The sequence below is a fragment of the Natator depressus genome, chromosome 2, assembly GCF_965152275.1.
Source record: "Natator depressus isolate rNatDep1 chromosome 2, rNatDep2.hap1, whole genome shotgun sequence".
Taxonomy (NCBI): domain Eukaryota; kingdom Metazoa; phylum Chordata; order Testudines; family Cheloniidae; genus Natator; species Natator depressus.
Window position 1 is genome coordinate 2,232,783 of NC_134235.1, and position 12,275 is coordinate 2,245,057.

Consider the following 12,275-nt stretch of genomic DNA (forward strand, 5'->3'; position numbering starts at 1 on the left):
ACCTAAGGCACGTTGACGCCAGCTACGTTCTTCACGTAGCTGGAGTTGCGGCACGTAGGTCGACTTCCCTCGGCAGCGTGGGCACAGCCTGAGTTGACCTAGGTACTGTTCTGAGGGCACTAAAGCTTTCCCAGTGCTGGGTGACATCGCAGATCGACCTGTATTTTGGGTGTAGACCAGCCTCAGCGGCTGTAACCTGGACGAGAGGCAGAGTTGGCTGAGCCCACAGCAGAGCAACCGGAATAGAGGCAGGCAAGGAAAGAGCTGCTGTGCTCACCTTTTGACGGGTGGCTGAGCCTGCCAGCCCAGTGCACCCCAGTCGGCATATGGGTAGATACAGCTGGGTTTAGACCTGCACCTCACTGCTTGTCCTGCACTCTCTGCACTCAGGATTTGACGTTGAAGCTGTGCCTCATTCGGAGCATTTGCATGATCAGCCAGGCCATTTATAACAGCGTGCAGTCCGATGCATTCATCTTCTCCCGCAAAGCAGAGCTCCTAGCTCAGATGATGGTAAGAGGAAATTCTCGGCTGCTTCTCTTGAGACCTAGGTCAGGACTGGAGGGCTGGGTTAGATAGACACAACTCTGCCTCAGCCAGGGATTCTGGGGGAGGTTCTTGGGTGTCTGTCCCCTTTCCTGGGGGCAGGCAGGGAGGGAGTTAGTGCAGGCGGGGAACAAAGCGTGCGGAGATTGGAAGTGGAGGACGGTCACATGGTTTGCTGACTCTCAAATGAGCAGGCTGAACATGGGAAGAAGGTGTGGTGACTGTCCAGGGTCAGCGGTGGTCTGCGTGGGAGGCTGTGTGGGGAGATTGGCTGGAAGGCAGGGTTCATGGCTGTTCTCATGGCTGTTCTGTGGAGGTGGAGTTGTTCCAGGACCTTGTGTGGCCTATTTTCTGGGTCCAAACATTTATGGTTTGCTCAGGGCGAGCTGCCTTTGAGATGGTGATGGATTTCTGCTAACCTCTCTCCCTTTGCATGCTAGGAGTTTATCAAAACAGAACCACTGGACTTGCTGAGAACTCCTATTCGCCAGAGAGCCATGATCTCCTGCACATACCTGGTGTATCCTTTCCCTGTACTCCCACCTCTGTGGAAATAACGAGAAACCACCTGCCGAGGCAGCTTGAGCTGCCGTCTCACGTGAGTGGTATGAAAACCAAGTACAAATCTGCAGTGCCTGGCCAGCGCGTGCCCCAGTCCATATGTGCACCCCAGGAATTTGGATCGAGACAATCCTTGCAGAAAACTTCTCGCTAGTACCCACCCCCGCTCCCCACCTGCGTTATGCGCTTGGTCGTCTTGCTCAGGCTCTGCACTAAAATCTCTTCATGCAAAATAGAAAGCCAAGGGCCTCACTCTTCATCTTAAATTCTGCGCGAGAGAGAGAGTTTGTTTCTGAGCTAGAGTTAAACATCCTGCAGATGTGTCCGCCCCGACACAGATGTGGAGAACAGTTCCGCCACTGGCTGCACAGCGAGATCAGCAAGAATGCAAATTAAAATGGTGGCTGGTATGGAGGTAGCTCCCTTTAGCGAACGGCATGTGGCTGCTCACTTGCTCCCTTAACTCATCGATCAGCATACTGGAGCCTCCGCTTAGCGAGCCTGAGCACGTGGAACTGATTGATACCTGCCTGAGCAGCGTGCTGGCCCTTCCTCCTCTGGACGTCCTGAAGGAAAGAGATGGGCACATGCCAGATGCCTTGCACAAGGAGGTAGAGAATTGAACTGCCAGCAGGCTGAGGTGGGAAGGGAGCTGTCTGAGCTAGACAGTCTGTGTGGTGTTTGGGGCCCTCTCTGCTCCTAGCTAGTTCTGGCAGTGCACCAATGGGATTCAGAGCTGGTGTCCGGCGGTCATGTCTGTTCTGAAGAACAGCATTGAGATGGTGCCGGTCACTGATCTCAGCTGGACTGGAAATGATGCCTTACTGGTGGAAAGTTGTGTGTGCCAGGCCAGACCCATGAGCCACTTAGTTCTTTGTCAGTGGTGCCTTTCCGGTGTGTAATACGCGCTTCAATTCTCCTTCACTTGAGTAGTGCAGCACCTGTTGGGGAAACCTGGCCCGTAAACTCCTGCACACAAAACATGAGTAAGAAAACACTGATTCACTGATAAGCCTCCAGAAACTCCAGGTGTATTAATACCACGTTCCCAGAGCCAAATCAGAACAACCCAGGCACCCAGCAAACTGTCCGTTTGGTGAAAAAGGCATCTTTATCTGAGCGGCCTTTGAAAGCCCATAGGGCTGAAGTGATGGGGTTTTGTTCGAAGATCTACATACGGCTGAGCTGTAACGAATAACAGCCTGGTTATTTGCCACCCAGCCTTTGCAACATGCCGCTAAAGAGTAGCCCCTAAAGTTCCGTACTGCAGTTAGAGGGCAGCTTTCACATGAACTGCAAAGCAGGAATTGAAGCTGTCTCTGGGCTTGTCCCATTAACCAGAGGTCAGGGGCAGGCAGCTCAAACCAGCTTTTAATAAAGCTCCTACAAACTTTCCCTCAAGAGTCTGAAACCCTCTGTGTTTTTCTGGGATCCCTTCTGTGAACCGGAATGCACCATGTGGGGCCCAAAGGTCCTCCTGGGACTTGTCACACTTGGGAGAAAGGCTAGTGAGCCAGGAAGTTCTAGATTTCAGAAAGGGGAGGGTCTTTACAGCCTAGCAAACTTCTTTCCCAGCCCCCAGCTAGCAGGTGCCATGCAGTCTAAGCTGGAGCCATTCGTTTCTGAGAGTTCCACCCCCTGGGGTCACTAGACTGTGTGGCCAAGCAGTTCCAGTTACGGGGAGGCCTCGCTTGCTGGGCCTTGTGTCTCTGAGAGCTGCACCTTTGCACCCAAGAGGAAGGCAGCTGCTGCTGCTCCATGTTATGCCAGTTATTGCAGCAAGCGGCTAGCACAGGCCTCACACAAAGCTTGGTGCCCTTCTGTGGCCAGACCGACTCCACTGGGACAGATCTGAGCAGTCACCTGGTGGTAATGTCGTGCCTTTTCCTCCTCATAGACTCTCTACTATGACACCATCAGTGCCCTTAAGGAACTGCTGAAGAGCATGCTGGAGAAGGACCTGACTCCCCATGGACTACAGAGCATGTTCGAGGTGGGTGGCCCCAGAGCCTGGGGGGCGGAAGAGTGGGAATGCTCCTGGCTACTACCTAGCTGGCTGCTCACCACCCTAATGCTGAGCAAAGGGAGGAAGATGATGTGGGTTTCTGGTCACTCTCTCAACATTAGTCCCTGGTATTTGGGGCCTAAAGCGAGGTGCCCATATCTCAGCCACCTCTGGTACTCACTAGCCACACAATGGCTAGCTGGGCTGCCCGTGCCTGCTCAGCCCTACACAGCAGCACCCCTAGTCTCAGGGCCCAATACTCTCCTCGTTCAACAACAGACTGGGAGTTCAGTTGGGCAGTCTGTGGACCAAAGGACACGTGTGCCATAGAGAGATGGAAGGTGGCAACATCTGCCCTTGGCAGATTTGGTCCTGGGAGTTGCTTGAACCCAGAGTTATGAGAACTGGCCCATCCCTCAGACTGCAGTTATCTTCCTGAGCATAACTGTGTGTCCTGTGTAGGCTGTCACTCTAACCCTGATAAACCCCAGCACGCAATGCTCTGTAGATGCCATAGGCCCTGGGCTGTGTCTAGAACTCCATGGTCTAGGGGCAAGCCTTCAGCCACCTCTGAGTTCTCGTCTTTGGGTCTGCCTCTGCAGCATCTAGGCCCATGGATCAGGTCGAACAAAGAGCACGAGCGTGAGCGAGCAGTGGAGGTCAGTGCCACGCTGCTGGAGTTCTACCGGGACAAACTGAATGTCAGTGTAAGTAAATGCAGTGTAAAGACATGCTCATCCCACCCAGTAATGGGGATCCTGCACCACCTCGCTCACAATAGGGGATGCGGAGAGCAGGAAACTCAATCCCCTGTTGCACTGGTCCCTAGAACCACAGGACTGGCAGGGACCTCGTGAGGTCGTCTAGTCCAGTCCCCTGCACTCACTGCAGGATTTAGTATTCTCTAGCCCATCCCTGACAGGGGTTTGTCCAACCTGCTCTTAAACATCTCCAATGACGGAGATTCCACAACCTCCCTGGGCAATTTATTCCAGTGCTTAACTCCTTGACAGGAAGTTTTTCCTAATGTCGAACCTAAACTGCCCTTGCTGCAACTTAAGCCCATTGCTGCTTGTCCTGGCCTCCGAGGTTCAGGAGAATAATTTTTCTCCCTCCTTTTATGTACTTCAAAACTGTTATGTCCCCCCTTAGTCTTCTAGTCTCCAGACTAAACAAACCCCGTGTTTTCAATTGTCCCTAGGCCATGTTTTCTAGCCCTTTTTTCTTTTTTTACTTTTTTTTTTTTTTAAACTCTTCTCTGGACTCTCTCCAATTTGTCCACATCTTTTCTGAAATGTGGTGCCCAGAACTGGACACAATCCTCCAGTTGAGGCCTAATCAGCACGGAGGAGAGTGGAAGAATTACTTCTCGTGTCTTGCTTACGACACTCCAGCTAATACATCCCAAGATGATGTTCATTTTTGTTTTTGTTTTTTATTTTTTCATTTTCCAGCAACGTTACACTGACTCGTATTTAGCTTGTGATCCACTATGACCCCAGATCCCTTTCCGCAGTACTCCTTCCTAGGCCGTCATTTCCCATTTTGTATGTGTGCAACTGATTGTTCCTTCCTAAGTGGAACACTTTGCATTTGTCCTTATTGAATTTCATCCTGTTTATTTCAGACCATTTCTCCAGGCTGTCCAGATCATTTTTGAATTATAATCCTGTCTTCCAAAGCACTCTCAACCCCTCCCAGCTTGGTATTGCCCGCAGACTTATTAAAAAGTGTACTCTCTGTGCCATGATCTAAATCATTGATGAAGATATTGGACACAACCGGGCCCAGAGCTGATCCCAGAGGGACCCCACTTGTATGCCCTCCCTTGGTAACTCCTGACCTGTTCCACTTGCCCTGCTATGCTGCATACCAAGGACACGCCATTCATTAACACCCATGTGTGTGTTTCCTCTCTCCTGCTCAGACTGTGGTGCCCTTTTATAACCTCGGGGTGCTGGTTGCACTGTTCTCCCCCCGGTGTTCAGACTCCCTTGCCAGCATTCGCCTGTGTGCTGTGGACTGTGCCTACTATCTGCTCTACATACAGCTATGTTATGAAGGTAAATGAATGCGATGGGGAGGGAGAGCGGTGTCGCTACCTAGGACCGTCTGCACCAGCTAGTGCCGAGGGAGCCCTCTTCCCTGTTGCCTGGCAGACAGTGGGGAGGGAAATCCCCCTTTCGCGGTCACTGCCTGGTACCAGGGAGTGCTTGGAAACTAGATGCTGATGCTTTCTTCTGAGTGGGATGTGGGACGTGCTCAGAAAAGGAAAGGAATAGCCCTCTTTTTTTCTCTTGACATTGAATATCTGACCCGTAAGCTTCAGGTTTCAAATGTCCTAATAATCACTTCAATATCCTCTGTGCTGCAATGAGTGGGGTTAGGCCCAGAGCTTGCAGGGGAGGGTGGGGATCCCTTTCCACACACAATTGTCCCAAATCAGGATGAAACACCAAAAATATGAAACGTTTCCTCTGAGATTTAAAGAGCTTCTGTTCCGGGAAAACCACAGTGGAATTTTTCAGCTTCCCACCTTCCCTGTGCCCCTCCCCCCGGAAGTGAAATTGACAAGAGCCTCCCAGGCTGGTGCTCAGCCTGACCCCACATCTCCAGGTAGCAGCGAGGCAGACAGTCCTCGCTTCCTGCCTCTCCACCTCCTGGAGCTAGCCCACAGGTCAAGAGTGAAATTGACAAGAGCCTTCCAGATGGGGAGCTAGGAAGTAGTCATTTTGACACCCCCCCACCCCCCCCAGTGGAAAATTGATTTATTTTTCGCAAAACTGAAATTTTCTTGCAGAAAATCTTTTTGGGGGAAAAATGCGTTTTGTTTTTTTTTGGTCAGCTCCATGGACGTTTCTTGGTGGTGCTGTACGAATGGAAGTAGTACAACTGGGCCCTGGTCTGTGCCTGGAGCTGTCTGACACTGTGCAGCACAAATAATGCAATAGCCGTGATCCTGGAGTTGAGGAGAAAATTCTCTGCCCAGGAGAGGGCGCTCCTCCACTGGGAAGGAGTCCGTGGAGCTGTGGGATGCTGCAGAGGAAAAGCAGGCTGTATATGACATAAGGGGTTTCTGTTTTCCCCCTCTTTTGGTTAGCAAACATGACTCGACCACAGAGCTGGGAGTTCAGACTCTGGGTTTAGTCCTGGCTTGCAGGGGGCTTTTTGGAGTGAGTCGCTTCACCTTTAGAGCCCCACTTTCAGGTGGGGGAAGATAAAGTGCCAACTCCCGGGGGAGGGCAGGCAGCCAAGAGGTGTAATGATCCTGTTGGGGGACCTCCGACCACTTCAGAGGTGCTGTGTTGGTGCCAGGTATAAAGCATGTGGTGAAGTCACGGCTGAGAGCAGTTCTGCTAAGTCTGCTGCTGCTTGTCTCGCATGTAGGATTCGCCCACGATTATAGAGATGAGATGGTTGAGAGGCTGAAAGACCTGAAGAAAGGCCTGGAAGACCCTGACTTCACCATTCTCTTCAATACGTGCTACAACATTGCCATGGTAAGGCTGAGAGCCCTGCACCTGTCACTGAATCCTGGTCTCTTCAGGGTAAATGTCGTGTTCTGGGGCTGGAGCTCACGAAGGCTCCAGTCCCCTTGTCTGTGACCTGGAGGCTGCTGTGCCCTGAAATCTGCTCTTCCCAACTGTGGGGTACTGGTGGCACATGTTGGGTTTGGATGACTGAGAGGGGGCTGCTCAGAGTCTGGAGCACTTGGTGACAGAAGTGCTCTAAACACCAGTGTCCAGAACTGCCAGGCCATGGCATGTGAGGGGCTTTGCTATTGAACCCTGTGACTGCCTTTGGGCACCTGTTTTATAAACTGCAAATCCAGAGCTCCAAACAGGAGTGCCTGTCCGTGTGTCCTGTACACTCTTGTGTCAGTGGAACGGGGGACCTGGCTTCTGTCCCAAAGTGCGCTAACCAGCTTGGTCCAAGTGAATTTTTACCCCCTAAAGAGAAGGGTTCTTATCCTGGAAATGGTGCCCTACATCTCGTTGTGGGAGTTCATAGGAGACACCCACAGGGGAGAGTGGGAACACCTGGCTTCTTTCAAGCCTGCCCCCTTGAGCTCCTTCCCCTCGTTCCAAACTCCTTAGCCTTCACCTCTGTGTGAATAAGCAAAATACCTGGGCTCAGGTAAGTAACCCAACCTGCCTAAGGGGAGCTGACTGCTCCTTGTGGCTGGTGGTATGACCTGGCCCTAGATGCTGGCTGAGGGGGGTGAAGCTATTGGTGTGGAAATAGCAGATGTCCTGGTCTGGCGGCTGAGGGTGTAACCAGAAGCCTTTCCAGTTGCCGAGCTGTACCCTGGAGTGCCCCAGGAGGCTGTGGGAGAGCACAGTGGGCCGAGAATGGTCCATCAGCAAGCTGTGTCACTCCTGGGTTAGCCACTGAGGTGTCTGGATCTTGGGAGTCCCTCCCATCCCCTCCCTGCCCACTTCCTCGTCTGTGCAGTGGTACAGTGTTCTTGCCTTCCTGCATGGGGGTTGTGGGCATAAGGACTGATCATGCCCTCTCCGCCAGTAGGATCCGATGTGGTCATAGGCCCAGCTGACCCTGGCCAGGTACGTTCGCTAGGGATAGCAGACCTGCTGCAGGGTCAGTCTCTGCACTTGGCGGTTAGAACATGCACGTCTGGGCCCGTGGGAGCTGCCCTCCTGGTGAGGGGGGTGGGCAGCCGGAGCAGGGCCAATCGCTCGCCTGTCTCCTGTCCCTGCCCCTCTGACTCCAGTACTAACCTGACCCTACCCCCAAAGAAACGGGTCCACACCTGAGACTAAACCTATACAATGGGCAGGGGGTCTGCCTCCTACCCAAATGGTAACGGGACTGGACCTCGGGCCTGGAGCTCCCAGCCCGTCTTGTGTGCCCCCCAGTGAGCACCTCTGTTCTCACAAAGGATCAGCAGCCTGCACTGCCTGCTGGGAAGTAGCAGGAAAACGGCAGCTGTCCTGCAGTGCCCCAGAGCTGTCCGTGCCATGGGGATCCTGAAGGGGGTTCTGATGTGCTGTCACTGAAGTGACCATCGACCCGTCGCTGTGGCCGTGAACATAGTAGCAGGGGAGTTGTGAGCTCTCAGGGTCCTTGTACCCGGCCTGGGAGCACAGGTGCCCGTTGCGGGGTGGAGGAGCTGCCCCAGCGGGTGAGGTGAACAGAACTCTCCGGCAGTGTGAGCACTGAAGAGTCTGGATTCTGCTGGGGCCACATCTCTCCCAGTAGCATGGCTTCCACACCCCCTCACCAGCCCCATGGCATATGTCAGGTTCTTGGTGCCGCATCTGAGTGCGGAGTGGACAGTTCTAAATGCCCAGTTTTGCCTCAGTTTCCCTTTGTGAAGTGACCAGTTCTAATGGAATGAAAGCTCTGGACACTGAAGTCCTTGGCTTAGTCACAGAGCAGCTAACTTCAGAGTAGAAGTAGTGTCCATGCTGCCCAGTGCAGTCCCTGTTCCTTTCGAGGAGCAAGCAGCTCGTGAGGGTCAGCCCGAAGCTGCTCTGAGATTGCACCTCTGGCTGTCTCTAAGTTCGTCTAAGGTAGAAAGTCAGCTCCTTGGCTGAGGAACTGCTCCTCCTTTTCTCGATCTCACCCCCTAGAGCGTAGAGAGGGTGGCACTAGCCCCACAGGTCACACGGTTGGGCCAGACTTGATTTTTAAAGAACACTGAGATCCCCGTGGCAAAGGCCTGGAGCCGTGAGCCTGTTGTCTCAGCCAGACAGCCGTAATCCATGGCACACCCAGGTGTTCCTTTGGGGTCTTTTCTCTCAGTCGGTAGGGAACCAGGCCCGCAGTGGGAGGTTGGGGTTGCTGTCTTTCAGCTGGGGTGGGGGGGTAATCAAACCAGGGTCCTGAGCCTTTCCAGTCACACTCTCTATTCTGAGACCCTTTCTATGGCATGTGACCGACTGTATTCTGGCCAAATTCCAACTCTTACGTTCTGCCTCCTTGTATAGTAGCCAGGCGTAAGGTTCTTTATTCCGACTGTGAGTTGTGCAGCACTGCTGTGTTAGTTGCTGTGTCTTGCCCCAGATGTGTCTGCATTTCAGTGACCTTCAAGTGCGTTGGGTTAATGGTGCTCTAATCCCCATCATGTTAGGTTTAACATCTCTTCCTCCCTTCTCCCTTGCTAGGTGATTGGGAAGCGCCTCCCACCTGACCAGCTGATGAGCCTTCTGCTCACGATGTTTGAAGGGCTGGCAGATCCTGATCAGAACTGCTCTCGAGCTGCTGCTGTCATGATCAACGCCCTCCTGAAGGAGCGTGGAGGGGTGTTACTGGAAAAGGTAAAGCCCTAGGTTCTCTCCTGGCCTTTGCTTTCCCTCTGTTACCTTTGGATTCCAGGGCAAAAGGAGACCTCCTTTAGAGAGCTGGCTCTTGGATTCTGCTATGCCGTGCTCTCCCTTGCTGCTGGGTCTGAGCAGGGCATTGGTCCCTACCAGTTCTAGCAGCCCCCACTCTGGGGAAGGGCTTGGTGTCTGGGTGCTACTGCCAGATGAAGGGTGCAGTCAGGTTATGGAATATGCTCTGCAGGGCAGGAACTTGGCACGTTCGTGCACCGGCTGGGGGGAAATGGGGCAGGTTCTGAGCTAGGTGACACGCCATGGTCCTGCCCTGAAGAGCTCTGGCTGTAAATATGGTGGCAGCAGGACAAGGACGCAAAGAACTTTGGGCAGAGGAATGTCTGTGCCTCTGCCCCATCAGTGCTGCTCTTTAGTCACTGGGCATCACTCAGCATCCTCGTCCTGCTCCCCAGCCTGGCAGAGTGACTCTGGAACAAGAGCTGCAGCCCTGGAACTGGAGTCACCTGCTGGCAGGTGTAGGGAAGCTGCCACCTGCCAGGCCTGCTCCCTGGGTTTATCAGCCATTCTGGCCTCCGGTGCTTTACTGGGGCTCCCTGTGAGATCCTTGGGGGCCTTGCCGGGCAGGAGGGCTGGAAGCCCGGCGGGTGAGAGGTTCTGGATGTGAGGCTTCTTTCATCTGATTCCTCTACCTTCTGGGCCAAGCGTTTTTCCCCCTCTTGGAAAAAGCAGTTCTCCCTCTGCACTCCTTGGGCTGTTCTCCCCCTGTTAGCCTCTATCCTGCTTGGGGCTGCTCCAGCTTACGTGCTTCATCTCTTGGTCAGATCTGTCCAGCCCAATGTCTGAAATCCAAACTGGTGCGAAGCCTCTGAGTCCAGGGCCAAACCTGAGCACCGCTTGGGACAGAGCACCCTGCCGCTCTGCACTTCCTGTCTGGAGTATGCTGCCAGGCCCGCTCTGTTTGACCGCATTGTGCGGCTCGCTCCCGCCATTTGGCCTGCGGGCTTCTTTCCAGGAGCTGGGCCTTTGACTGGGTCAATGTGATTAGCGTACGTAGCTGGCAGGCTGTCTGTGGCACTGAGCTCTATGCAGAGGGCGTGGTACAGGGGCTGAGCTTTCATCCTGTCCCTCTGGGAGCTGCTCAGGGCCTGGGGGTGCTTGGAGGGCTGGGGAGTCGTGTTCATGGGCTTCAGATGCAGCCCCCTCCATCCTTCTACCCAGAGAATTGCTGCTGGACGCAGCGAAGGAAAAGCAGGGCTGGGGGCTCGGATGGAGTGGACTGCTGGCTAATGTTCGTTTCTGTTGCCTCTCCCCTTCCTCAGGACCCCAGAGGGCTAAGGGCCCTGCCCAGATCACTGCCGGCCCCCCGCACGGCAGGATGTGAGATCTACCATAGACTGTAGCTTAGCCAGCTAATACGACCCTCCTCTGCTGGCAGCCTGCCTGGAGGGCCCCATGCCCTGCCACCCTGGGTCTGAACAGCGTGCCGGGAACCCGTCCCGGCTCCTCTCTACACGTCTCCTGTCTCTCGTCCTCCAGGTGCCCGTGATCATGGCTCTGATTCACAGCAAGCTGCAGGAGGTGGATGAGGAGCACTTAAGGAAGGCAGCTCAGCAGACGGTTTACATCCTGGCCTCCCAGCATAAGACAGCGGTTGTGTCCAGCCTGCTGGGCAGCTCCCTGCCCTTTGACAGGTACCTGGCTCGCGCCATTGCCTTGGCTGGTGCGCTGCATGCTCTCGCTCTCCTTCTCAGAGGAGCTGGGCTTCGGAGAAGCTTTCACTTAAGCTGCAGCTAATCTTCTGGCTCCTGCCCCTGGTAATCGGACCCTGCTGGAATGCCCTTCCTGTGCTCGGGGATCAGCACGTCCACTTGTCGGGAGAGCTGCCTTTAAAAAGGGCCTGGAATTGCTTAGTGCGGTAGCCTGCATTAGTGAGTCTGTGATGGCTTAGGCCACCCACCCGGAGTCATCCAGCCCTGGCCCTGGGGTTGCCCTCACACCTCTATTGCATGTGTCCCCCTCCCCCCTCCCTGCATGTGACCCCCACTGTGACCCTGCTGGAGCAGGGGTGCTAGAGGCATAGGAATTAAGGGAATGGGGAAAGCAAAGGCCCCGCCAGCTGATCATGGCCTGAGGAAGGGGAAAACCCCGTAATGCACCTTGCCAACCTTGGGGTGTTATGCAGAGGGAGTGTTTCATCCAACTGCAGCCGGGCGGCCCCCCAGCCTTTCCCTTTGGAGGGGTGTGCGCAGCGGGAGCTACTGGGTTGCCCGGAGGCTTCATCTGATGTCAATTCTGAACTTCTCTCTTCTTCTCTCTTCTCATGGCTCTGTCCTACCCCCCCATGTCACAGACCAATTCCCTCCCTCCATGGGGATCTTCACAGGCTTGTCTCCTGCCTCTCCTCTGGCAGGATTCTGGATGTCCTAACTAGGCTGCAAGTACGGCTACAGAGCCAGGCAGAAAGCCCCAGGGTGGTAGGTAGCCCTTTCGCTCTATTTCTGGACTGCAGGCCAGGAGAGGAGACCCATGTCTGTCCTCAAGTGGGGAGCTGAGCAGCGTCGTGCCAGGACACTCGCAGGCTTGCTGCTGCTCAAAGCTAGGAGCCAGTACCAAACTAACGGGGGCAGCTCGGGTACAAAACTAACCCTCCTGTTTGTCAAAACCTAGTCACACCTGTGCTATGTGGAAGGCGCTGGCCACGGAGCCAACCCTCACGCCGCAGATCTTGGAGCTGCTCCTGGACAAGGTGAATCGGGATGTGCCATACAAAGAGAACAAATCCTTCCTGTTGGGGAGCACCTATGAGCGCATCGCGACTCCCCTCCCTTTTGCTGTAAGTATCCTGCCGCTCCCATGCCTTGCCA

At 54.3% G+C, this 12,275-nt stretch overlaps 1 protein-coding gene across 3 annotated transcripts in view; it reads left to right on the forward strand.

Annotated features, from left to right (window-relative positions):
- The window catches only part of MROH1 (maestro heat like repeat family member 1), a 111,027-nt gene that overhangs the window by 63,000 nt on the left and 35,752 nt on the right, over positions 1 to 12,275 (forward strand). For all 3 annotated transcript variants that reach the window (XM_074943658.1, XM_074943657.1, XM_074943659.1), the window contains 10 exons: positions 391 to 513; positions 987 to 1,066; positions 1,583 to 1,718; positions 3,005 to 3,100; positions 3,715 to 3,819; positions 5,040 to 5,175; positions 6,500 to 6,612; positions 9,241 to 9,393; positions 10,948 to 11,102; positions 12,079 to 12,244. In XM_074943658.1, coding sequence (XP_074799759.1) covers positions 391 to 513; positions 987 to 1,066; positions 1,583 to 1,718; positions 3,005 to 3,100; positions 3,715 to 3,819; positions 5,040 to 5,175; positions 6,500 to 6,612; positions 9,241 to 9,393; positions 10,948 to 11,102; positions 12,079 to 12,244 — 1,263 coding nt within the window. The remainder of the gene's footprint in view (positions 1 to 390; positions 514 to 986; positions 1,067 to 1,582; positions 1,719 to 3,004; positions 3,101 to 3,714; positions 3,820 to 5,039; positions 5,176 to 6,499; positions 6,613 to 9,240; positions 9,394 to 10,947; positions 11,103 to 12,078; positions 12,245 to 12,275) is intronic.